Source organism: Penaeus monodon, chromosome 4 (assembly GCF_015228065.2).
Source record: "Penaeus monodon isolate SGIC_2016 chromosome 4, NSTDA_Pmon_1, whole genome shotgun sequence".
Taxonomy (NCBI): Eukaryota; Metazoa; Arthropoda; class Malacostraca; order Decapoda; family Penaeidae; genus Penaeus; species Penaeus monodon.
The window spans coordinates 50,564,807-50,592,306 of NC_051389.1; the positions used below are offsets into that span (position 1 = coordinate 50,564,807).

General features: G+C 45.1%; 1 protein-coding gene across 1 annotated transcript in view; it reads right to left on the minus strand.

Moving 5' to 3' along the window:
- Positions 1–27,500, minus strand: part of LOC119572592 (dynein heavy chain 7, axonemal-like) — an 81,228-nt gene that overhangs the window by 13,716 nt on the left and 40,012 nt on the right. The window contains exons 29-53 of the mRNA XM_037919696.1: positions 26,920–27,132; positions 25,832–26,004; positions 24,826–24,967; positions 23,844–23,957; positions 22,839–22,979; positions 20,839–20,997; positions 19,756–19,889; positions 18,972–19,067; positions 18,212–18,392; positions 16,990–17,217; positions 16,478–16,579; positions 15,943–16,069; positions 14,598–14,818; positions 13,939–14,059; positions 13,311–13,475; positions 11,404–11,470; positions 10,507–10,617; positions 9,343–9,502; positions 6,897–7,142; positions 6,205–6,589; positions 5,854–6,084; positions 5,245–5,390; positions 4,151–4,303; positions 3,054–3,205; positions 1,203–1,419 (exon numbers count right to left, since the gene is read on the minus strand). Coding sequence (XP_037775624.1) covers positions 1,203–1,419; positions 3,054–3,205; positions 4,151–4,303; positions 5,245–5,390; positions 5,854–6,084; positions 6,205–6,589; positions 6,897–7,142; positions 9,343–9,502; positions 10,507–10,617; positions 11,404–11,470; positions 13,311–13,475; positions 13,939–14,059; positions 14,598–14,818; positions 15,943–16,069; positions 16,478–16,579; positions 16,990–17,217; positions 18,212–18,392; positions 18,972–19,067; positions 19,756–19,889; positions 20,839–20,997; positions 22,839–22,979; positions 23,844–23,957; positions 24,826–24,967; positions 25,832–26,004; positions 26,920–27,132 — 4,185 coding nt within the window. The remainder of the gene's footprint in view (positions 1–1,202; positions 1,420–3,053; positions 3,206–4,150; positions 4,304–5,244; positions 5,391–5,853; positions 6,085–6,204; positions 6,590–6,896; positions 7,143–9,342; positions 9,503–10,506; positions 10,618–11,403; positions 11,471–13,310; positions 13,476–13,938; positions 14,060–14,597; positions 14,819–15,942; positions 16,070–16,477; positions 16,580–16,989; positions 17,218–18,211; positions 18,393–18,971; positions 19,068–19,755; positions 19,890–20,838; positions 20,998–22,838; positions 22,980–23,843; positions 23,958–24,825; positions 24,968–25,831; positions 26,005–26,919; positions 27,133–27,500) is intronic.

Here is a 27,500-nt window from a genome sequence, read left to right on the forward strand (position 1 = left end):
CCAAACAAACACACACACAACACAAAACTCACAGCATCTCGTCTCTCTCTCTTCTTTGAAAAATTTTTTTTTCTTAGTATCTTCATCTCTCCCAGACACAAACCACAAACACACACACACACACCAAAAACACACGCATCCGCACCATACATTCTAAATCTTGAAAACGTTCATGCTATATCAATTGATTATCCACAGGAACAAAAGTCGATCAAATATAAAGCTACAATTGAATAGAAATACAAGCCCTATTAAGATTTCTCAAGACAATCATTTTATAATCTACAGAAAATGATGTCTTCTCTATCTTCTATTGGGGAAAAGACATACGTAAGATTAAATAAGGGACAATCCTATTTTATTAACATGACTACTCTACTGTTTTTGGGGGTAAAAGATACATGGATATCATATATAAGATTTTTTTTTTCCCCTATTTTTTTCTATTTACTGAGCCACTGTTGTGCAACGAGATAAGCAATGTATGTCTGATATATATATATATATATATATATATATATATATATATATATATATATATATATATATATATATATATATTTTGTGATTATTATTATTATGTGATGATGTGTATTGGTGTGTGTGTGTGTGTGTGTGTGTGTGTGTGTGTGTGTGTGTGTGTGTGTGTTGTGTGTGTGTGTGTGTGTGTGTGTGTGTGTGTGTTTGTCGTATATATATATTATAATATGAATAATATATATAGTATGTACATGTTATATATACTTATATACAACTGTACTCACTGCATATAACATCCACCAAACAAAATACAAAAACATATCGCACAATAAAATAATAATAATAAAACTATATATCAATATAATCTTCATTCAACAGACAACATTTTGTGCTGTAGTTGTGCCTGTCAGGGCTCCGGTAAATAGGGTAACCTACTATTCTTATCCACCCCCCCCCTACCCTTATAATTCAACATATACTCGTCCACCTTACCACGTAGGATCCTGAGTTCTAACTTCTGAGCTCTACGAACCATAAGAAACACTCCGATCGACAAAAAAAACTACGCATAGGGACCCGAAGAGACCCTCCATGACACGACGCGTAAATCATCAACAGGGGATCATTACTAAGGCCCGCCCGGTAACTTACACGAGAAAACGCGGAAATCCGCTTCTGACCCCGCCGCGTCCCTCAGAATTCGCAACAGCTCGTCCACTTACAGTAGGATCGATGAGGTTCCTCAGCTGCTGCGCGGAGATCCTTAGATCCGTGTCGGAGAAGGAATAAGGGACGTTCCATCCGAGGGGCCCGAAGAGACGGCGCTCCTGCACGACGGCGTGGAAGAAGCAGAGGGAGTAAACAAGGCGGCGGAATTTCTCGGAGGAACCCTCGCCCGTCAGGAATTCCGGCTCTGACAGCGGGTCCGCGAGATAGAGCCTAAGGAGGAGAAATAGGAAGAAGAAGAGAAAAAGGAGGTTATAAGAGGAAATGTGTGGAAGGAGAAGAGAGAAGAAGGGATACAAGTGGGAATTGTGATCCGTTTTTTTTTATTATTATTTTGGAAATTATGATTTCTCTGTTTCTCTTTATTCCTCATTTTTTTTCTTTTTTTCGTTTCTATCTCCCATTCTCCCTTCATCCTCATTCTTTAACCATTATCCCCTTCTCTTTTTCCCTTTCTTGCTCTTCCTTCATCCTCCCATCCACCTACCTCTCCTTCTCCCTTTCTCTCTCTCTCCTTCGTCATCATCCACTTAGGCTCATCCTGTCTCCCTATATTATCTGAATATCTCTGTGTTTCATTTTCTCCCTCCATCCCGCATCCTTCCTCCCACCCCTCCTCCTTATTCTCACCTGATGTTGCCGTTTCACTTTCGTGTATTTTTACTGTCTATTTGTCTCCCTCCTTCCCTCCTCATTCACTTTCTTGTCACGTTCTTCCTCTCCCTTCCCCTCCTATCAACTCCTACCTTATATTCCCTCACATCCTTCACCCTTCCTTCCCCTCTTTCTCCTTCCTTCACCTCTTTCCCTCCCCCTTGTCTCCTTCCTTCACCCTCTAACCTTCCTCTCCCCTCCCTCGCTTCCTCCCCCTTTCCCCCTCCCTCCCCTCCTCACCTCCCACCAACTCCATCCATACCTCTTTCTCCCTCACCCCCCCCTCTCTCCTCCCTCACTTCCCCTCCATCCTCATCCTCCTGAGATTAGCCTTAAGATCCTTCGACGAATCCTTTCCCCCTCCCCTCTCTCTTCTCTCCCCTCCCCTTTTCCTCCTTCCCTTCCCCTCATCCTCACCCCCTCTTCTCCCCTCACCTCCCCTCTTACCTGCTACCCTTCTCTTCTCCCCTCATCCTCTCTCACCTCCGTCCTTCATTCACCCCTTCCATCCTTCCCCTCCCTCTCATCCTCACCTCCTACAAACTCCATCCACCCCCTTTCTCCTCCTTCCCCTAATTCCCTTCCTCCTTCACCTCCCCCTCCCCATCCTCCTCCTCCCTCACCTCCCCCCCCTCCTCCTCCTCCCTCACCTCCCCTTCCCTATCTCCTCTTCCCTCACCTCCCCCTCCTCATCCTCCCCTCGCCCTCACCTCCTGAGATTCGCCCTCAGTCCCTTCGGCGGTTCGGTCGCCATCCCAACGAATCGTACCTCCCCCTCCCCCACATCCCCTTCCCCATCCTCCTCTTCCCTCACCTCCCCTTACCCCATCCTCCTCCTCCCTCACCTCCCCTTCCCCATCCTCCTCCTCCCTCACCTCCCTTACCCCATCCTCCTCCTCCCTCACCTCCCCTTCCCCATCCTCCTCCTCCCTCACCTCCCCTTACCCCATTCTCCTCCTCCCTCCCCCCCCCACCTCCTGAGATTCGCCCTCAGTCCCTTCGGCGGTTCGGTCGCCATCCCAACGAATCGTACCCCCCCTCCCCCACATCCCCTTCCCCCATCCTCCTCTTCCCTCACCTCCCCTTACCCCATCCTCCTCCTCCCTCACCTCCCCTTCCCCATCCTCCTCCTCCCTCACCTCCCCCTCCCCATCCTCCCTCCCCTCCCCCCCACCTCCTCCCCTCGCCCTCACCTCCTGAGATTCGCCCTCAGTCCCTTCGGCGGTTCGGTCACCATCTTGATGCTCGACTGCAGCACGGAGACCGGGAAGTGCGCTGACGGGTAGCTCGTCAGCCAGAGGCGGAAGTCGGCGTGCGTCGTCTCCGGGTTCAGCTCCTCGCATAGCTGGGGGGGAGAGGGAGGGAGGAGATGAGGGTGAGGGGGAGTGGAGAGGGAGGGAGAAGATGAGGGTGAGGGGGAGTGGAGAGGGAGGGAGAAGATGAGGGTGAGGGGGAGTGGAGAGGGAGGGGAGAGGATGAGGGTGAGGGGGAGTGGAGTAGATGAGGGTGAGGGGGAGTGGAGAGGAAGGGCAGAGGGGGAGAGGGTGATTGGAGAGGAAGGGGAGAGGGGGAACGGGTGGGAGTGAGGGGGAGGATGGAGAGGTGGGGGAGAGGGTTGGAGGGGGAGGGAGAGGAAGGGGAGAATGGGAGGGAGGGTGAGAGGGCGAGGCAGATAAAGGTGGAAGTGAGAAAGAAAATGGATAGGTGGGTATGAAGGAGGTAGTGAGAAAGTGAAGGATGAGAGAGAGAGAGAGAGAGAGAGAGAGAGAGAGAGAAAGAGAGAGAGAGAGAGAGAGAGATGAGGAGAGAGAGAGAGAGAGAAGGGGAAAGAGGAGAGAGAGAGAGAGAGAGACGAAGAGGAGAAGGGAGAAAGAGAGAGAGAGGAGGGGAAGAGAGAGAGAGAGAAAGAGAAAGAGAGAGAAAGAGAGAGAAAAGAGAGAGGAAAAGAGAAAGAGAAAGAGAAAGAAAGAGAGAGAAAAGGGGTACGGGGAGGGAGAGGAAGAGGGTGAGAGAGAGAGAGAGAGGGTCAGAAGCGATAAAAGAGAAGGAACAGACAGAGGGTGGGAAAAAAAAGGAAAAGAGAGAAAAAGAATTACCGATTCACAAAAGGAAAAGAAATCACCCATGAATAAACAAAGGCACAGATAAAAAGAAAGAAAAAAAATCCGTAATAATAAAAAAAAAGCACAATAACAATAATATGATAATAATGCGGTAATAATAATTACAAAAATATGCACACTAACACATAAAAATCCAGAAAAAAAACACCACAAATCCAGCCTCATACCTTCTCCAGCTGCGGCATAAAGGACTTGGCGAGGTGGCAGTTCTGCAGGAGGACCCACGTGCCGATCCTGACGCCCTCCTCGATGAGCCTCCGAGCCACGGGTCCCTGTCCCTGGCCCAAAGACACGCTCTGCAGACGCTCGCCGCCCATGCCCTGTAGGAGGACGCGGGTGGGGGGGGGGTGAAGATTGCCTCTGGTTGTCTCGGTTATTTCGTGGTGCAGATAATTTTGCGATTCAGTCGATTCGTAATTCGGTCCTTGGCTTTATGTAACGTTACTGATGAGTCTCATAAACCTTGTTACTGGTTCAGCGGATGCGAGATCAAGGATAGCAATACAATGTCTATCTGTCTATCTATCTATCTATATATATATATTATCATTCAATTAACTCGAAGATTCACTCCATGATTTAATATGAATCGTATTCGTTGCGACAAATGCAGAAAATGTACGAATGAGAATGAGTATCTCTACAACACAAGAGATGCATTTAATCGGTTTCGAGTATATCACTCTCTCTCTCTCTCTCTCTCTCTCTCTCTCTCTCTCTCTCTCTATATATATATATATATATATATATATATATATATATATATATATATGTGTGTATGTATGTATGTATGTATGTATACATACATACGCTACACACACACACACACACACACATATATTTCTGACGAAGATATATATTCGAAACCGGCTAAATACATCTCTTGCATTGTGAAAATATTCATTCTTATTTATATCTTTCCATTTTATCCATTATTCAAGTTACCGAAACCAGTTACCCAAACAGTGACTTCATTATCCACACTCGCCAAGTAACTCAACCCAGACAGTGACTTCAGCTTCAGAGGACCCACATTCACCCGATGACTCAGCCATACCAATGACATTTAACGAGTAACTCGCCCAGCCCAGCCACTTTTTAATCGCTCTCATTCGCCAAGCAACTCAACTCAACCTGACGCAAAACTCGCTCAAAAAAAGAAAGAAAGGGAAGAAGAAGAGGAAGAAGAAAAAGAATAAGAAAAAGAATAAGAATAAGAATAAGAATAAGAAGACTGCCTCTTCTCTTTCTTCCGACTCACCTGGTCTTCGGCGAACTTGAGGAGGAGCGCCGTCGGGTCAGCGCCGGGCGTGAGCAGGAAGATGAGGGGGAGGCAGCAGTGGGAGTCGGTGAAGGTGCGGGCCAGGTCGAAGGGCGGCGCCTCGATGTACGCCTTGCCGAGGAGGTCTGAGGGAGGGAGAGAAGGAGAGGGTTATGCGTGACGGAGAGAGATGAAGGAGAAACGGAAGGAGGAGGAGGAGGAGGAGGAGGAAGAGGAGGAGGAGGAGGAGGAGGAGGAGGAAGGAGGAGGAGGAGGAGGAGGAGGAGAAGGAGGAAGGGGAGGAGGAAGAGGAAAAGGAGGAGGAGGAAGACATGAAGAAGGAGGCCTGATAAAGGAGAGAAAGAGAAGGCTATACGTAGCGGAGACAGATGAAGAGAGTTATCCTTGACAAAGCGATTTGAAGCCACATGCTTTACCCAGAACGTCTACCAGATGAAAAAAACTGAGATGACAACACAATACGCAAACAGTAGCTCAAAGTCAAAGAAAAAAAGGGGAAAAAAGGAGAAAAGAAAAAAAAGAAGAAAACAAAATAAAAATAATAATAAAAAAAATAATAATAAAATAAAAAAGGGGACAAACACCCACCCGCGACATAATCCTGCACAGCGGCCACCACTTTATCCGGGCGGAGGCACCGAAGGACACACAGCAGCTGCATGCGGGAGAGGGGCACCTCCTGGCCCTCCTTCAGGCTCGGGATCGTCTCCTTCTGCGGCGTCTCGGACTCGAACACGGCGCGCCACTCCTCCAGGTGCTCCGCGAACTCAACCACGAGGTGCTGAAGGAGGCGGGGCGGGTTTTTAATTATTGGCTGAACTTTTTTTTTTTTTTTTTTTTTATAAATTAGCGTATTATTTGATTGTTCTTGCTAATCAATAGAGGGTTTTATGGTGCTCAAATTGTTATTATCAGTTTTGTTATCATGATCATTATTACTGGTTATGGAAATGATATCATTAAGGTCAGTATCATTATCGTATTTTCTGTTATCAGAGTCTTTATTCCCACCGTGTGTGTATGCGGTCAGAATAATTTGGTGCATTAAAAGAGAGATGAATGAAATGCAATCAGAATATCCATCAATTATCCTTTGATTGTGATTTATGCCCAATTTCTTTCCCACCTTAAGCGACGGGAGGCAGTGAAGCCACTGAACCTGCTGCCAGGAGGTCTCTGGGAGCCACTCGGGGGCGGGGTTTGGGGAGGGGCCAGTGGACAAGGCCACGCCCCCCGTCAGGAGGAACAGCCACTCAGCGTCGTCCACGTTCTTCTCGGCGCGCTGGAGGTTCACACACATCAAGAAGGAAAACACGAGCTTGTCCTGTAAAAGGCAAAGTGAAAAGAAGGATCAACTTAAGCCCCAAAAAACAAACAAAAACATACACACACACACACACACACACACACACACACACACACACACACACACACACACAGATATATATACACACAAAAAGAAAAAAAAATTACAAAAAAAAAAATAAAGGTGACCTTTTTAAAGATAAAAAAAAAATACGGAAGAAATAACGAAAGAAAAAGAAAAGAAAGGAAAGAAAAACAGCAAAATGAGAGAGAGAGAGAGAGAGAGAGAGAGAGAGAGAGAGAGAAAACACCAGTGCAAAGCCTACCTTTTCGAAAAGTCCGGTGCACACGTTATGGTACAGACTGAGCGTGAAGTGGCTCTGCAAGGCGTTGAGTCGATCGGGCAACTCACTCGCCTTTTCCGAGTTATCAATCGAGTTGGAGAAGAGATTGACGAACCAGTTGAGGGAGAACTGGTACATAGGGTCCAGGGCAGCCAGGTCCCTTAGGGTGAAGAACAGGATGGAGGCGGTGACGGCGACAGGGCGGTATCCAAGGCGGGTGGCGTTGATCTGCACGTGAGGAGGGAAAAGGGGGATGTTTGTGTGTAATAAAAAACCCGAACGAAAATACATGCAGACACATAAAAAATGATGATAATAGAAGGCCTTTTCCAAGAATATTATGGATAACGAGTAACAGCGAATGTACGTTATGCTGTGTACAGGAAAGAGAAAAACTGGCAACTCACACCGGGCGATTATGTAGTCCGATTTTGACATTTTTTTATTTCCTCATTTATTTAGTTTATACTGTTCTAATCATGTAACGCTTATATCTATATTATTTTTTTCTGAACTAAAATATAATATTTATATGTTCTTTCTACAGAAATTTGCTGCCTTCGACTCGACTTTAAAACAAACTTGGCAAATCGGAGTTTCGGAGGAGAGTTGCCAAATTTATCTTTTCTGAAAATGGGTGCACTATATATGAAGGTGTTTTCCGGGTTTGTTTTCCCCACCGCCACGGTAAGCACCGAGTGTCAGACCAACAAATGAGACAGCCATAAAAAGCTGACACAGGCCGGGCCATAAGTGAAAGGCCCGGGCGAAGCCAGAACTTCGCAAATCTCAAGCAAGCAAGCAAGCAAGGGTTTGTTTTCCAGCTGATTCATGTCCTGAGGTGTTGATCTGCCATCGAAAAGGTGACATGAAGAGGCATTCAGCGCGGTTTGTCAGGCAGAAAAAAAAAATCCCAAGTATTTTTTTTTTGTTTGTGATGGGTAGAATATAGAGTATATTTTCAAGTCTTTTTGGTACATCTGGTTTTTGTCTTAAAGTTTTGATCTGGCACTAGAAAACAGAAGGGAGTAGGCTTATTAAACAAACTAAGAAAAAAACAGAAAGTGAAAGGAAAGCAGGAATTCTATATGATTAATGACACAAAAAAAAGAAAGGAAAAAAATCCCTGAAAAAGGACAGATTTTCATTTTATCCGTAGAGTGGTCTTTGGCTTCCAAAGTTTGTACGTTTTTCTTGTGCTTTTTAACCCAATGTCAGCGGGTTTATTTACTGCCACCCTTTAGATTTTAGTGAGTTTTGTTACAAACAGATGGCTCCACGTGTGCTCAGCCAGCAAGGAGTCTATCAGTTGGCTCTAGTGACCGATCCTGATTTCCCCACTCCTTGAATTGATGGGAAAATGTTTTTCTTTCCAATACCATTATTGACATTGTTATAATTCTTTTTGATATTATGATTATTAAATTGTTAAAATATTACATCAAAGACCATAAAATGATAGAAATGAAGCTTTAAAAAAAATGAAGGGTAAACAGATGAGATAGGTAAGACTAATAGCTGACTCCTTAGTGACTAAGCACTTGTAGAGCCATCTATGTGTAAAGACAACATAAACATTTTATTACAGTGGGAATGACATTGTAGTCTTGCTACCTACTGACATTGGGCTAAGAGAGAAAGGGATGCCGGTCTAAAGGAACATAGATTAAGTTTTGTGGACACATTATGTTGGAGAGAAGAAACTAGCATAGTCATAGATATATCTATACCTCTCCACCAACCTCCTTCCCCCTCCCCCACTCCCTCTCGACCTACAACCCTCTCCCCATTCCCTCACTCCCTCCCGACCTACAACCCACTCCCCACTCCCCCCCTCCCTCCCTTCCACCCCACTTTCCCACTCCCACACTCCCTCCCTCCCCCACTCCCACATTCCCTCCCTCCTTCCTTCCCCTCTTCTCTCTCACCCCCACAATTTTCCCACTCCACACTACCTCCTACCCTCTCCCTACTCAATTTCCTCCCCAATTTCCCACTCCAACACTCCCCTCCTCCTCTGTATATATTTCGATATACACTCCTTCCTACATTCCCCCTCCCCCCTCCTACACCCCCCCCTCCACCCACCTTCAATCTCCCCTTCCCTCTCCTCCTTCTACTCATCTTCTACTCCCCCCTTCCCCCTGCCCCACTTCCCCTCCCTAACTCCCTCCTACATTCACCCTCCCTCCCCTTCCCCCTTCTCCACCCTTACCCCCCATCCTCCCCTTCCACCTTCTCCGTCTCCTCCTTCATTCCCCCCTCCCTCCACTCCCCCCTTCACCCCTCTCCCTCCTCCCACTCCACCAACATTCCCCCCCCCCCCCTACCAACCTTCTTTTCCGTCTCCTCCGCGATCGTCTGCTTCACCCCCCTACCCCCCAACCAATCTTCTCCGTCTCCAACACTCCCCCCCCCCCCCACCAACCTTCTTCTCCGTCTCCTCCGCGATCGTCTGCTTCTCCTGCGTCTCCTTCACGAGGCGGTTGGCGTCGCTAAGGATGTTGATGGCCGTCTCGTCCTCCAGAATACTGCCCTTCGAGGAGGACAGCGTCGAGAGGATACGGTCCTCTAACTCCTTCAGGTTCCTGTAGGAGGGGAGGAGGAAGACGAAGGGAAGAAAAGTGTTTGGAATGGTTGGAAAAAAAAAGAAAAAAAAAAGGCAGGGTATTGGGAAATTTTCAGTATCATTTATTTTTATTGTCGTCTTATTCTTTAATTTCCTTTTCTTTCTGATAATTATGTTTCGTTTGTCATTATTGGTGATATTCACTGTTTCAGATTTCAGGCTTTCCATTCTCTCATCATATTATATATCAACTGCAAATTAAAACATGTCTCTATCTCTCCCTTTCTCTCTCCTTCTCCCTCTCTTTCTCTCTCTATCTCTCTCTCTCTCTCTCTCTCTCTCTCTCTCTCTCTCTATATATATATATATATATATATATATATATATATATATATATATATGTATGTATGTATACATACATACGCTACACACACACACACACACACACACACACACACACACACACACACACACACACACACACACACACACACACAAACACAAACACACAACCACACACACACACACACACACACACACCACAAATATATATATATATATATATATATATATATATATATATATATATATATATATATATGTTTGTATGTATACATACATATGCTACACACACACACACACACATACAGACACACACACACACACACACACACACACACACACACACACACACACACACAAACACACACACACGCACACACACACACACACACACACATATATATATATATATATATATATATATATATATATATATATTATATATATATATGTATATATATACACACAAATTAACATATTTAATCATTTATAAATACATACACATATCTTGCATCTATCCATACCACACCTCATCAAGGATTAAATACATATATATTCTTACCGAAGTATTTATAATTATAAATGGATATACATACACACAGTCAAGAAAACTTTAAATACGTTACTAACAATGCACATACGTTGCAATTCACTCTCTCTCATCCTTCAAATTCAACTTACTTCTTATTCTGTGCCGTCTGGAGCATGAGCGTGACCCTCTCCTCCTCGAGCTCGGGTTTCTCGTGGGCCACAACGAGAGCGAGCAGCTGGTCCTCGAGGCCGGCACCGTATCAATTCAAGTCACCTTACAGAACTAGGCATATTGGGTTCTATTCTTAGTACATTCTGATGGAGGGGTCGGTTTACACTCTCTGTCGTCATACTTCTTCTCTCCGTTTTTCTTTCAATGCATCTCTCCCTCAGAAACTTTCATCTTCCTCCATGCCATATTAAGCAATATATATTTCATTCACTACTACTCACCTGGACACATACGCTCTCTATCTCCTATCACTCGTCTACCTATCGCTCGACACAACGAATCACCTACCAGCTATCATATCAACCTACCCGCAACCAGCCCTGAGCAAGTTCCCGGACGCACCTCCCAGCCTACCGCGCCTGTTGCCATGTCTCACCGGAATCCGCAGGTACTCGTGTGCGCGCCGAGGATGGTGCAGGGGGGGTCCCTCTGCTTGAACGTCTTCTTAGGGGCGCTCTAGGTCGGTCATCTCCTCTTCCCCGTTCTCGTAGTACCTTGAGTGGGATACGAGGAAAGGAGGTCATAGGATGAGGTGATTGTAAGAGTATGGTTAAACAGTAACGGATATATAAATACATGAATATACTATCTCTATTCATCATATTATAAGATATATATAATATATAGTCAAAAAATACAATGAAATATGATTACAATCTAGTAGAGATGAGACAGAGAAGCAACACCTAACGATTACACAAAACTGGAAACAACATCCCTCTCAAAAACAAAGAAAAGCAAAAAAAGAAAAAACAAACACAAAGATAAAAACAAGACCACGTAACAACCAACAACATCAACGCAAATAAACATACCGGCTGCCCGGAACTGCACGCAATTCTCGAGCGTGGCGGATGAAGTCGGGGTCGGACAGTGGACGACCTGCAGGGTTAAGTCCTTCTCCATGTGACGGATCCACTTGTTGGCCGCCCTTGGGCTCGTCAGCAGTGGCAGCGGTGTGTTGCAAGGGTAGAGGGGTTGAGAGGAGGAAGGGTGGGTGAGTAGGGGGTAGGGTGAGGAAGGGGTTGTAAATGAGGAGGGTGGGTGATGAGGGGGGTGGGAGATTATTAGGGGTTGAGGGTGAAGAAGGGTGGGAGTGAGGAGGGGTAGATGAGTAGGGTGGGTGAGTAGGGGGGTGGGGGTGAGGAAGGGGGTGGGTGAGTAGGGGGTGGGTGAGGAAGGGGTGTGGAGAAGAGTGTGAGGGATGAGAAGGGGTGGGGGTAGGAAGGGGGTGGGTGAGTAGGGGGTGGGGTGAGGAAGGGGGGGGGTGGGGGTGAGTAGGGGGGTGAGGGTGAGGAAGGGTGTGGGTGAGGAAGGGGTGGGTGAGTAGGGGGGTGGGGGTGAGGAAGGGGTGGGGGTGAGGAAGGGGGTGGGGGTGAGGAAGGGTGTGGGGGTGAGGAAGGGGGTGGGGGTGAGGAAGGGGGTGGGGGTGAGGAAGGGTGGTGGGGGTGAGGGGGTGGTGCAAAGAATTGGGGAAAGGGAGGGTAGGTATGTATGTTCGTATATATAGAAACAGCGAAACAGATAAATATATATACATACGTACGCACATACATACGTACACACGGACACTCACTCATACTTGTTTGTTCAGTGTTAATACACAAATGGATACCTACACGCATTTAATAGGCTATAGAAAGAAATAATCTGTCATATATTGATCTATATTCAAAGATACATTTTCTTATATTGATATATATCTACGGATAAGATTTTATATTCAATTTATAGATATTTTTACATGCCAATTTATATTTACAAATAAGTTTTTTATCAATTTATTATTTATTTATTCATTTATTTACTTACTGTTCTATATTTACACAAAAAAAATTCTGAGCACCATTTGATCACCGCATCCCCCCCCAAAAAAAAAAAAAAAAAACATCCTCCCAGACCACACCACAGAAAAAAAAAAGAAAAAAAAAAAAATATATATAATAATAATATATATAAATAAATATAAAAACTCATCAAGAATATTAAATCAAATAACATAAATACCACAGGTTTCATACTGAAGCCTGATGATGCAAGCCGTTTCAATCAAGTCCTGTGGCAACCATTAGACCGAAGGGTCCCCAAGCACCTGTCGGGGAACGGAGAGGAAGGGAGAGAGAAAAAAGGAGGTGAAATAGGGGAAAAGACAAATAGAAAAGGAGGTGAAATAGGGGAAAAGACAAATAGAAAAGGATATGAAGTGGAGAAAAAGAGAAATAGTGAAAGAGATGAAATGGGGATAAAGAAAAATAGGTTTGAAGATACTTGATACATGAAAAAAAAAATATATATATATAGTTAAAAAGATTGAGGTAAACAAATCGAGGATCTGTTGTGGATATGAGAATAATAAATAGAATAATAGTGATAATTTGCAGAGATAATATGTTTTGGTCTCACGAGCATATGCACGGAAAATCACACAGACAGAAACACACACACACGCACAGACAGACAGCTAGACACACACACACACACAACACACACACACACACAAACCTAATGACACCTACACAAACAAACACACAAACACACTGAAACCCACACAACCACCCTCCCACCACACACACAACACACACGCACAAACAAAAACAAACAAACAAGAAACACACAGACCCCACCACACATAACCCCCTCCACCCCCCCACTCCCCCACACCCCCACACCCACACCCACCCACACACACATACCCCCCCCCCCCACACCCACACCCACGAACATTCATAGCGCATTTCCTGCCCTACCTGTGACAGCACAAATTCCCCTGAACAAGGTACCCCTCGCGCCTGGCACTCCCGGAGCCACTTGGCACTCTGCTCTGCCCGGTACTCTGGGGTGAAGGCACCGAGGTATGCGATGTTACCCGCGGCCAGAAGCATGTCTCCTGTGGTAGGGAACGATAGATATTTTTTTTTGGATAGATCAAATAGATTTATAGATTAAATTAGATGGTAGATTAGGTTTCGATTAGGTAAATAGATAGGTGGGATGGATAAATAGATAGATTGGATCAGATAGATAGGTTGAAAGAGAGATTGAATCAGATAGACAGATAGATAGATAGACTGGATTTGATAGACAGATAGATTGATAGATAGAGCAAATTAGATTAGATTGGGATAATAAGGCGAATGAAAAGAGGGAAGAACAGAAGTGGGAAGAAAGGAGAAAGAAATACAGGAGAATAATAAAAAAAAAAAAGAATGAGAAAGAGAGAGAGAGAGAGAGAGAGAGAGAGAGAGAGAGAGAGAGAGAGAAAAAAAGAAAGAAAGAAAGAAAAAAAAACGAAAGAAAATAATAACAACAATATCACCAAAAAACGAAACGAAGCAGCCCTGACGACCCACCTGTCAGATAGATATAGACCTGCGCCAGATGGTGGGCGTTGTCTGTCCAGCGGGTCTTCTCGCCGCCCAGCGCCGCCAGAAGCTGCTCGGCGCGGTCCTTCTTGATGCTACACAACTCCACCTGCAGGAGGGCAAGGGGCAAGGGAGCTGTGGGGTGATCGGTCTTTTTTTTTCTTCTGTGGAGGTCGGTGTTTCCTTGTGTGTCGGGGTCTGTGTTGGTCGATGGATGTTTCTGTTTGTTTCTGTCTCGCTGTATTTTTTTCTGTCTCTATTGATTGGTTGTCTTTCTCTCTCGCTCTGGTTCTGTCTGTTTGTCTTCTTGTCTTTGTGTCTGTCTGTCTGTCTGTTTGTCTGCCTGTCTGTCTGTCTCTCTCGTTTGATCTTCATTCAGACATCTGACTGTGATCTTCAATTATGATTATAATTATACACACGGACGGACACACACACACACACACACACACACACACACACACACACACAACACACACACACACACACACACACCTATCTATCTATATGTACGCGCACACACACACACACACACACACACACACACACACACACACACACACACACACACACACACACACACACACATATATAAAAAGTAAACACACGCTGCCCCATCCCAAAAGCTCCCCCCCCACCGAACCCACCGTCTGTTCGAGCTCGAGCTTCTCCTTCTTAACGGTGTCGAGCTCGGCCTGCAGCCCGGCCAGCTCCTCCTGCACGCCCCTCAGAGCCTCCTGCTTCTTCCGCAGCTCCCCCATCAGGCCCTGGTACTGCTGGTCGGCGCGCTGGAGAGCCTCTCGCTTGGGCGCCACCTTGCGGTCCACCTCCTCATAGCGCTCCATGGCCAGCACCCACTTGCACAGGCCTAGAGAACGTGGTTGATATAGGTAGATTGGTAGATAGATTAGATCGATTAGACAGGTAGATAGATTAGATATATTAGATAGAGTAGACAGATAGATTACATAGAGTGCGTAGTAGATTGATAGATAGATTAAATCGATTAGACAGATTAGATGTATTAGATATATCTGATAGAGTAGACATAGATTACATAGAGAACGTGGTTCATATAGGTAGATTGGTAGACAGATTAGATCGATTAGACAGGTAGATGACGTGACTGACATAGATTGATAGATTGATAGATAGATTAGTCGATTAGACAGATAGATGACGTGATTGACATAGATTGATAGATTGATTAGATCTCTTAGACAGATAGAGTACGTGGATGAGATTGAGTGGACAGATTGGATAGATGAAATAGATAGATCTCTTAGACAGATAGATAGATTGGACACATTGGATAGATTAGATAGATAGATGTATTAGATAGAGATATCAGATAGACAGATTAGATATATTAGATAGATTAGACAGAGATTACATGAATGATATAGATAGATTGATAGGTATATCAGATAGATAGATTATATATATTAGATAGACTAGACAGATAGATTACATAGATATATTAAATAGATATATTAGATAGATAAATGAGATATATTAGATATATATGACAGATAGATTAGATAGATATATTAGAGAGATAGATCAAATAGATAGCTTAGATAGATAGACAGATTTGATAAATTATTTATAAATAAGATAAATTGAAAGATAGATTGAAAGACCGATAACGAGAGCGAAAAATAGAACGAACGAGAGAGAGAGAGAGAGAGAGAGAGAGAGAGAGAGAGAGAGAGAGAGAGAGAGAGAGAGAGAGAGAGAGAGAGAGAGAGAAAGAGAGAGAAAGAAAGACAAAGAGAGAGAAAGAGAGAGAAAGAGAAAGAAAGAGAGAGAAAGAGAGAAAGAGAGAGCGCAAACGAGATATCGAGACAGAGAGAGAGAGAAAAAAAAAACCCGCGAGAGAGCGAAAGCCAGAGAGACCGAGATCGAGAAACAGGGAGAAAGAGAAAGAGAAAGAGAAAGAGAAAGAGAAAGAGAAAGAGAAAGAACAGTGAACGAAATCGACCCACTCACTCTCCGCCGCCTTAGACGCCACCTTGATCTTCTCCGGTTTAAACTCATCATTATCCCTGTACTTTGATCGGATCGTCTGGATCGCCTTCTGACTGATGTTTTCCTTGTCGAAGTTCAGGAGATTCTCCTGCAAGGGCGAGAGGAGGGAGGGAGAGGGGGGTGCAAGGGCGAGAGGAGGGAGGGAGAGGGGGGTGAGAGGGGGAGATAGGGAGGGGGGTGAGGTTGTGAGAGGGTGGGAAGGAGAGAGGGTGTGTGTGTGTGCGTGTGTGCGTGTGTTTGTGTGTGTGTGTGTATGCAGACGTGTACATCTACGTATACATGTGCATACGTGTATACATAACTTTCCCCAAGAACTTATGAATCTACAAAACGTTACACCATCATACACCCACCCACACACACCCCCACACACACCCCCACACACACACACACACACACACACACACCCACCCACCCACCCACCCACACACACACACACACACGCAATATAACACCCACAACACACGCAACAACACCCCCAAAACACAACACCAACCTTGAACTTGATATCCCCGAGTAATCTCTTGCTGACGGACCAATATTCCTCGACCATCTTGCCCGTTCCTTGAGGGTCAGGTACGCGGTCCGGTTTTTCGCCCTGGAGTGGGAGGAGAGGGCTGAGGGAGTGTTGGAGTAATGGCGAGATAGATAGATAGATGGAAGGATAGATAGATTGATAAACAGAGCGAGAGAGAGAGACAGATAGATGGATATAAAGTGAGAGAAAAAGCGTACAGTCATCTTTTTTGCATTTATCCAACAATACTAAGCACACATTTATATGTCTATTAATATAGATGGATAAACAGATTAAAAAAACACATAAACCGTCTCTACAATAAAACCAAAATTGAAAAATAACAATAAAAAAACATCTCACCGAAACCACACCCACGCGAAACACACCACCAAAAGCTTCAGCAAAACCGACCACGAACAACACCCGGTCCCCCATCCCCCCCCACACACACACAAGCAAAAGGAAACTCCAAACACCAAACCTCTCACCAGCAGCACGCAGACGGCCTCCATCACGAGCTTAACCCCTGCCGGCGGGTTCTTCATGGCCTTGATGAACACGATGTCGTCCTGCTTGATGGTGTTCAGCGCCGCCGTCGCCTCCTCCAGCAGGGGCAGCGCCAGGTTCAGCTCCGCCTCGCACTCCTTCCGGATGCCGTTGGCCGCCTCCGCTGCCTCGTTCGCCACCTCCTCGTCCTGGCGAACCACGCGCTCCACCTACAGGGGAAGGGCAAGGGAGAGGCGTAAACAGAGAGGGGAGAATGGTAGAGAGAGAGAGAGAGAGGGAGAGGGAAAGGGAGGGAGAGAAGGAGGGAGGGAGGAGAGGGAGGGAGAGGGAAAGGGAGGGAGAGAAGGAGAGGGAAGGGGAGGGAGGAGAGAGAGGAGGAATGGGAGAAGGGAGAGGAGGAAAGAGGAGAGGAGGAGAGAGAGAGAGGAGAGAGAGAGAGAGGAGAGAGAGAGAGAGAGAGAAAGGAGAGAGAGAGAGAGAGAAGAGAGAGAGAGAGAGAGAGAGAGAGAGAGAGAGAGATGAGAGAGAGAGGGTGAGAAGAAAGATTTATGTAAATATAAATGAAAAGAGAGCGATGTAAATAATGTGCAATGTTTCTGAAGGAAATATTGGGCTAAAAAAAGGCAATAGAGCAGCGTAAAGAAGGATTTTCTTCGATTTCGTGAACGTTTACAGACATTCATTGGTCACACAAAATCCTATGTACAAACACACGAAAAATTCCACGCAGATCGAGATACATCCCTCCCCCTCCCCCTCTTTCTAATTAACTTATGTTCCCTTCCCCTCACCCACCCCTCTTTTCTCCCCCTCACCCACCCCTCATAATTCCCCCCTCACCCACCCCTCTTTTCTCCCCTCACCCACCCACACCCCCTAATTCCCCCCCCTCTTTTCCCTCACCCACCCACATCCCCTAATTCCCCCCCCCTCTTTTCTCCCCTCACCCACCCACACCCCCTAATCCCCTCACCCCTCTTAATTCCCCCTCACCCACCCCCTAATTCCCCCCCCCCCCCTCTTAATTCCCCCTCACCCACCCACACCCCCTAATTCCCCCTCCACCCCTCTTTTCCCCCCTCCCCCACCCACCCCCTAATTCCCCATCACCCACCCTCATAATCCCCCCCCCCCTCTTAATTCCCCCTCACCCACCCACACCTCCTAATTCCCCCCCTCACCCACCCCTCTTTTCCCCTTTACCTCGGCCACTTCCTGCCTCCGCTTCTCCACGACCGCCATCTTGTCTTCAACCTCGCGGGTCTTCGTCAGCAAGATGGGTTGCAAGTTGAGCAATTCCTGTTGCATCGCCAAAACGGAGGTCTCGGCTTCCTCCAGGCGCGCCAGACCCGTCGTGTAGCGGCATTCGAGCTTCTTCACCTCGCTTTGGTGTTGGTATTGTTATTATTACTTGCTTCTTTTATTATTATTATATTATTATTATATTTATTATCATTATCATCACTGTCATCATTATTTTTTTTTGCTGTTATTATTATCATTATCATCATCTTCATTCTATATTTTTTTTGCTATTATTATTATCATTATCATTATCATCATCATTATTATTATCATTTTTACCATTATTATCATAATTATCATTATTAATTCTACTATCATGATTATTATTGTTACCATTATTATGGTTAGTATTCTCAATAAGATCATTAAGAGAAAGAGTGAGAAAATGAAAGAGAGAGAGAGAGAGAGAGAGAGAGAGAGAGAGAGAGAGAGAGAGAGAGAGAGAGAGAGAGAGAGAGAGAGATAAAAGAGAGAGAGAGAGAGATAAAAGAGAGAGAGAGAGATAAAGAACAAGAGAGAAAGAGAAAGAAAGAGAGAGAGAGAGAAAAAAGAGAAATACACACACATAAACAGATAAATATATAGGTATGGTATAAAGACAGGTACACAGAGTGGTAAACAAACTGAAAAGAAAAGAAAGAGAACCATTTCTACTTACCCTCTGCGTCTCTCAAGAATAACCATGTAAGTAGCCAGTAGCTGTAAGTAGGAGGTAGGTGTCACGTAATTATATCGACGAAGGTGAGTCAAAAATCTGAAAAAGATCGTAAGTATGAATTAAATGACGAACAGACAAGTTTACAACGAAAGGGACAGGTTACAAGTAGAATTTACTTCTAATATAATACTTATAATACTTAAAGTTTTAATAAAAGAAATATTAACTCTTTTGCTGTTCCGACCGATTTGATTTTTGAAGCTATGTGGTTACAAAGGAGTATTTAGTATTTCATCTGTTTATCTGCTAATTTCTAATTCTAATTATGGCGATACATATCTGTTTATTTGTGCTTTTGATACCTGCCTTGTGTATTTGTTTTTATTCATCGATCTATCAGTTATCAGCAAATAATGAGTAAACCAAGCAGTCTATCTGTCTATATATCAGCCATTTTGTCTATATGTCTATCTATTTATCAGTGAATCTATCTGTTACTGGTATTCATCTGTCTATCTATCTATCTATCTATGTCTCTCAATCCATCTGTCTATCTATCCATATATTTTTCTATCTATCCACCTATCTATCTATCTACAATTCTACCCCATCTATCTAGCTACACATCACAACCAACCCTTATTCTCTCTCTCTCTCTCTCTCTCTCTCTCTCTCTCTCTCTCTCTCTCTCTCTCTCTCTCTCTCTCTCTCTCTTTTTCTTTTTTATTTATTTTTTTTTTTTACAACAACAAAAGATAAAACAACAAAAAACATTTTTGTTTACCTATCCGAGAGCTCCTGCGTGGAAGTGTGGAAGTACTGGCACAAGGACACGCACCCCTTCAGCGTCTCCGCCGGGAGCTCCACGCCCTGCAGGAGCCTTAGAGCTACTGCTTCAAGGGCGTCTTCGGGCCATGCCTGGAGGAGGAAGAAGGACTTGAGTGAATCTGGAGGTGTTTCGTGAAGATGGGAGGCATGGTAATATTGGGGTTTGATGATGGTGATGGTGGTGGAGATGATGGTGGAGATGGTGATGGTGGAGATGGTGATGGTGGTGATGGTGATGGTGGTGGATGGTGATGGTGGTGGAGATGATGGTGATGGTGGTAATGATGACGCTGATGATATGAATATGATAATGATAATGGTAATGATGATAAATGATAGATAATGACAGATGGCAGTGATGATGATGATGATAAATGATAGATAATGATGACTGATGGCAGTGGCGATGAAGATGACGACAATGACGTGAACTATGATGATGAATGGTGACTGATGACTAATGATTACTAACTGATTTTCCCTGACGAATCCCAAAAAATCAAGATTCTTTACCAAGAACGTAATCAAGGAACCAAGAGCGGAGTCACCTCTAAAGCTCCCCCAGAAACCCTTAATTGGAACCACCTGATAAAAGCAAGACGACCTGACTAACGGCCCTTAAAACTGTACCCTGAGCCCTTGAAAAAAAAACACTCTAGAATCTCGAGAACCAAACAGAACCGCTCTAGAACCACACAAAATCACTCTAGAACCACACAAAACCGCTCTAAGATCATTCAAAATCGCTCTAGGAAATCTAAAACTGCTCAAGGACCAAATAGAACCGTTCTAGAACCACACAAAACCGCTCTAGGACAATCTAGAACCGCTCAAAGACCACCCAGAGCCGCTCCCCGCTCTAGGACCCTACAGAACCGCTCCAGAACCGTCCAGAATCCGCTCCAGGCCCAGCCAAATCCGCTCTAGAACCATCCAAAACAGCTCAAAGACCGCACGACACCGCTATAGCACCACCCAGACCCGCTCCCCGCTCTAGGGCCCTACAGACCCACCGCAGCACCACTGAGAACCTCCCTACCTGGAACCAGTCGATGGTGCAGCAGGAGAGCAGCGCCGGGAACTTCCTCAGACGGTTCCTGAAGGCCTCTCCGCAGGGCGACATGGCAAGGACAACGTGCAGCTGCTCCCTCACGCGCTCCACGAACAGCGACCACAACGCAGCTGGGCTTCCGTCCGTCTGAGGGGAGCGAAAGGGAGAGAGAGAGAGGGGGGGGTCAGTGAAACGTGTGTGTGGTGAGAAGCTTTAAAGATGAATTAAAGAAAGATTTCGAGAGACGGATTAAAATGCGTCTGGTGGGAGGCTGGATTTCGAGAGACGGATTAAAATGCGTCTGGTGGGAGGCTGGATTTCGAGAGACGGATTAAAATGCGTTTGGTGGGAGGCTGGATTTCGAGAGACGGATTAAAATGCGTCTGGTGGGAGGCTGGATTTCGAGAGACGGATTAAAATGCGTCTGGTGGGAGGCTGGATTTCGAGAGACGGATTAAAATGCGTCTGGTGGGAGGCTGGATTTCGAGAGACGGATTAAAATGCGTCTGGTGGGAGGCTGGATTTCGAGAGACGGATTAAAATGCGTCTGGTGGGAGGCTGGATTTCGAGAGACGGATTAAAATGCGTCTGGTGGGAGGCTGGATTTCGAGAGACGGATTAAAATGCGTCTGGTGGGAGGCTGGATTTAGAGAGACGGATTAAAATGCGTCTGGTGGGAGGCTGGATTTCGAGAGACGGATTAAAATGCGTCTGGTGGGAGGCTGGATTTCGAGAGACGGATTAAAATGCGTCTGGTGGAGGCTGGATTTCGAGAGACGGATTAAAATGCGTCTGGTGGGAGGCTGGATTTCGAGTGACGGATTAAAATGCGTCTGGTGGGAGGCTGGATTTCGAGAGACGGATTAAAATGCGTCTGGTGGGAGGCTGGATTTAGAGAGACGGATTAAAATGGGAATGGAAAAAAAGGAAGATGAGTGGAGAAGAGAAGCGGGGAGAGAATGAGGGGAGCAATGAAGATGGGGGGGAGAAGAAACATGTGAAAAAAAAAGAATGAGGATGATAATAACATGAAAAGGATTGACGAACCACGTGTGTGGTAAAGGAAACAAGTGTGAAACATGTGTTCAATAAAAAAAATATAAATACTGAAACACATAAAAAGGAATTAATGAATTTGATAGGGGGAATAAAGAGGTACGTGTGTAATGAAAAAAATGGAATTAAAGAAACAAATAACGAAAAAAATATAGAAACAAGGAGATTAGTGGAGAAACATGTGTTTGATAAAAATGAATTAGAGAAAGAGCAAGAAAGATAACTGCAATGATAAGGTGGTAAGGAAAACAACGTGGTGAGTGGAGAAGTAAAAACAAAAACAAAAACAAAACAAAACAAAAAACTGAACTAGAGAAGCAGATAAACAAACAAAATAGGAAGATAAGGCACATGTTTGGTTAAAAAGAAAGAAAGAAAAAAGATTTAGAGAAACGAAAAAAAAGAAAGGCAATGAAAATAGTAATAATCTGATGGAAGACTAACGCTAAATCCTCTTCTAGCCTACGTTTCAAACCTGATCTCAAGCCTATTCTTTAATCCCGCCCCTATCTTTTCCTCTAACTCTATAAAAAAAAAAGACTTCGCCCTTACCTCGCCCCAACCCCTCAAAAAAAAAAAAAAAAAAAAAAAAAAAAAAAAAAAAAAAAAAAAAACTTAGCCACCTCCCCCCCCCAAAAAAAAATCCCTTTGCCCCCCCCCCCCAAAAAAAAAACTTCACTCCTCCCCTTACCCCTCTCCCCCACCCCGCCCCCCCAAAAAACACCCACCCACACTCCCTTCGCTCCTCCCCTCGCCCCTCCCCCCTTACCCCTTTCCCCTCGTCCCTCCCCCTCCCCCCTTACCCCTCGTCCCTCCCCCTCCCCCCTTACCCCTCGTCCCTCCCCCTCCCCCCTTACCCCTCGTCCCTCCCCCCTTTCCCCTTACCCCTCGCCCCTTACCCCTTTCCCCTTTCCCCATTTCCCTCGCCCCACCTGCTTGCTCTTGTCCCTCTGGCGGTCGATGTTCCTCATTTTGTCGCAGATGGTGTGCTTCTCGTCCGTGGGATAAAGGCCCGGAATCTCGCCGATGCTGAGGATGCTGCTGATGGCTTCCAGGAAGATCTCGTTCTTGATCTGAGGGTAAGAGGGGTGGGGTGGGGTGGGGGAGGTTGTAGGAAGTTGCGGGAGGTTGTGTGTGTGTTTTTTTAATTGTTTTTTTTGGGGGGTGGGGGTGGGGTGGGGATGGGAAGTTTTTATTTTTTTATTATTTTTTTTTTGGGGGGGGCGGGGGCGGGGGGGGAGTTTGTTTGTTTGTTGGTGAATTGCATGTTGGCGTATATATGCACATGCATGCGCACGTACAGACACTCAGACAAACACAAACACGCACGCACAAATTTAGAGACAAACACACAAACAAAAACCCAAACAAACAAACAAACAACTCCCTCCCCCCCTCATCTATTGCCCCCACCTTCCCCACGTGCACACAGACCTACATCGCCAAACAACAACACGATATGCTGCTCCCCGGGGCCACACAAACAGACAAAAACACAAGCAAACACACACACACACATAACTCCTCTTCCCCTCACTCCTACATGTAGATGTAGATGGGAATAGGATGTGGAAATAGAAAGAATAAAGGTGTTGCAGACATGCGTATCGCTAAACAGGAACACGACACGTTGCTCCCCGGTGCTACAAACAAACAAACAAACAAATAGACAAAAACACACACAACTCTCGTAGATGTAGATGAGAAGAGAGGGGTGTGAATTAAAAAATAATAATAAATTGATACCCTATCGTCCCTACACACGACCTGACCTGCGTATCGCTGAACAGGAACACGATATGCTGCTCCCCGGTGATACAAACAAACAGACAAACAAACCAACACAAACACACACAACTCTCGTAGACGTAGATGGGAAGAGAGAGGCGTGGAAAAATAATAAATTGATACCCTATCGTCCCTACACACGACCTGACCTGCGTATCGCTGAACAGGAACACGATATGCTGCTCCCCTGTGCCTGCCTTCTTCAGGATCATCTTGAGGTCCTCCCGCCACTCCGTCAGGCCGTAGCTGCGACTCATCTCCACCTACAGGAGGGAAGGATGGGCGATGAGTCATTCTGATGAAGATGACTCACTGACTGAAGAGATTACTGATTTCTCTTTCTGGGTGGGGGTTGAGGGGGAGGGGGGGGTCTCAGGATGAAGGTAGGGTGTTTGTTTATTCTAGGGATATTTTTCAGGATAAGGGCAGGATGTTGATTCATTCTAAGGATATTTTTCAGGATAAGGGCAGGATGTTGTTCATTCTAAGATATTGATTAATCTTAAGGATATTTTTCTGGATAAGACCAAGAGGCTGATTAACCTAAAGGATATATTTTTTCAGGATAAGGGCATAATGCTGATTCATTTTAAGGAGAGATAGAATGGCACATTTCGCGAGATGGTAATTGAGAAAAAGACTAGTATTTTGGAAATTCGCTCCATGAAATAAATAACTTCAACACGTTTATTCAAAAAAAAGAAGAAAAAAAAGGGCTTGCAATTTATTCCACAAGAAATAAAACTTGAGGAAAAATTGTAGATCAAATGGTTAAAGAAAATGAAAACTGAAAAAAAGTACCTTCATCTACAGACATCGTGAACAAAAAGAGAAAGGTTTTTTAGGACATAAAAACACTAATAACACTGTAAAAAAAAAATATATATATATTTTTACCTTAAAAAAAAAATCTAGTTGTATATTATAAATAAAAATATGTGACATTCCTTCCCCCTCAAGAAAGTATATTAGAAAAAAAATATATGACAAAACAAATAAAAAAGGAACCCAGTAAATAAAAAACAACAACGTTAAGACATAAAATCAAGCAAACAAACAAAAACATTAAATACAAAACAAAAACGTATAAAAACATGAAAAAAAAAAACACAAAACCGCCCACGAACTGACCTCAAAGAGCTCGTAGTCTGTGATGTGGGCGGCGAGACGCGTGAGTGAGTGGCGCCCGCTGCCGCCCACGCCCACCAGCATAGCGTGGCCTCGGGGCTGGCGAAGGACGCGGCAGATCCTCGCCAGGTGCTCGAGCGCGAACCTGAAGGAGGCCGAGGGATTCTCAGAGGGAGGTCAAGAGGGGTGGGTGAGGGTCCTTGCATTCTGTCTGTCTGTCTGTTTGTCGCTGTCTGTCTGTCTGTCTGTCTGTCTGTTCGTCTGTCTCTCCCTCTCTCTCTCCCACTCTTTCTCCCTCTCTCTCTTTTTCTCTCTCTCCCTCTTCTCTCTCTCTCTCTCTCTTTCTCTCTCTCCTCTCTCTCTCTCTGTCTCTCTCTCTATCTATCTATCTCTCTTTCTCTCTCTCTCCCTCTTTCATTCTCTCTCTCTCTCCCTTTCACTCTCTTTCTCTCTCTTTCACACTCTCTCTCTCTCTCTCTCTCTCTCTCTCTCTCTCTCTCTCTCTCTCTCTCTATATATATATATATATATATATATATATATATATATATATATATATTTTTTTTTTTTTTTTTTTTTTTTTTTTTTTTTTTTTTCTACCTCTCATTCTCCTTCATTCTCGTTCACTTTCTTTTCTTCTACTGTTGCATCTACTACTGGTTTCACTATCGTCACTAATGCTAGTGCTACTAGTATTACTAATTATTCTGTTATTGATACAATTACCATCATTATCGTTGTCATGCGTTTTGATATTATGAACACGTTGATCATTATAACTATCATAATCAATACTACCATTATTACTACATATATTATTCTTATTATTATCATCACTACTCTCATCATTACCATTCCAATCACACCACGAAATAAGCTTCATTATTACTATATACATTTTTCTTATCAATACCATCACTACTCCCATCATTACCATTCCAACCATACCGCGAAATAACCTCCAAGAAAGAAAGAAAGAAAGAAAAAAAAAAAACCTACAAACACCCACTTGAACATAACAAGGTTCATCGGTTTCTTGCTCATGTTATTGAACTCGTGCAGGTACCCCTCCACCACGCTGCGAAGTCCCTCCAGGTCCTCGACTTGCACGTAATGACGACTCTCGCTCTTGGGGTCCGCGAAGTCACAGTATACCAGGTTTCGGAGGTCGTTCTCGGAGACCTGTGTGAGGGAGAGAGAGAGAGAGAGAGATGGGGGTGGTATTCTGAGACCTGTGGGGTAGTGGGGAGGAGAGAGAGGGGGTGGTATTCTGAGACCTGTAGGGATATGGGGGGGGGAGAGGGGGTATTCTGAGACCTGTGGGGATATGGGGGGGAGAGGGGGTATTCTGAGACCTGTGGGGATATGGGGGGGGAGGGGGTATTCTGAGACCTGTGGGGATATGGGGGGGGGAGGGGGGGGTATTCTGAGACCTGTGGGGATATGGGGGGGAGAGAGAGGGGGGATTTGAGACCTGTGGGGATATGGGATTGGGGGGTAGAGGGGGAATTCTGAGACCTGTGGGGATATGGGGAGAGGGGAATTCCGCTATCTAGGTCGATCTGGTCTTCAAGTGTCACCGCCCTCTTCTTTTCCTTCTTCTCCTCCTCTTTATTTCCTCCTTCACCCCTCTTCATTTGCGATTCTCTTCCATTCGGCCCCCTAGCGTTCCCGTCGTCAGAAAGCTAGGGATTAAAGTCCTCATAGTTGGTAGATTCTAGTATCATTTCCCCTCTCCTCTCTCCTTTTCCTCCTCTTTATCCTGCTGTTAATTTTCCCCATTCATTCTCCCTCTCTAACCCACTTTTTCTCCACCTCTCCGTCGTGCCCATGGCTCCCGGTTGTCAAGCTCGGCCAGCATCGTTATTCCCGTCTCCTCTTTCTCCGTTTCCTCCTCAAGACCCTTCTCTCCCATTTCATCATTCCACTAACTCAATCTCCCCTCACTTCTCCATCATCCTCGTCGTCCACCTTGGCCAACAGGTGGTTAATGCCCTCGCTAGGGGATAGTTTTCCTCATTCTCCTGTCCCGTTTTATCATGCCTTCACTCCCCTCCCTCATTATCCTCCTCCCCTCATAAACGACTTTCCCCTCACCTCTCCGTCGTCCCCGTCGTCGAGCTCGGCCAGCAGGTGGTTGAAGTCCTCGTTCAGGTGGTTAGTGCAGGCATCGGACACTCGCTCCAGAAGCCACTTGCGGTCGCCACTGTCCACGAGGCGGTCGTAGAACACACGCAGAATCTCGTGGATCCACATCTTCTTCATGGAACGCAGGTCCTCCATCGTCTCGGGGACGGACAACAGCACGCCCTGTACGTATATTTATCAGATATATGGGTAAGGAGAAGAAAAAAGTGGTAGCGATGAGAAATAATGTGTCTATAATAAGTATTGAAAGTCCCTCACTTCTGGAGCACAGGTCATTTAAGGCGCAGACAGCGGCAGACGGTGTATAAGCACATTGATAAAAGTAGGGATAATGGGAAAAAAATAGATAGGGAATAGATATAACAGCTTTACAACAGAGCGCAGAAAACATTTAAATATGACAACACGCCCACACACCCCTTCATAGAGAGAAGGTCCTCCAACGTCCAAAGTACAGACAGCCTATATTCACAAAAGGTATGGATGAGAAAAGACGACGGAAGAAATGAAAAACGAAGAGAAAGGAAAGA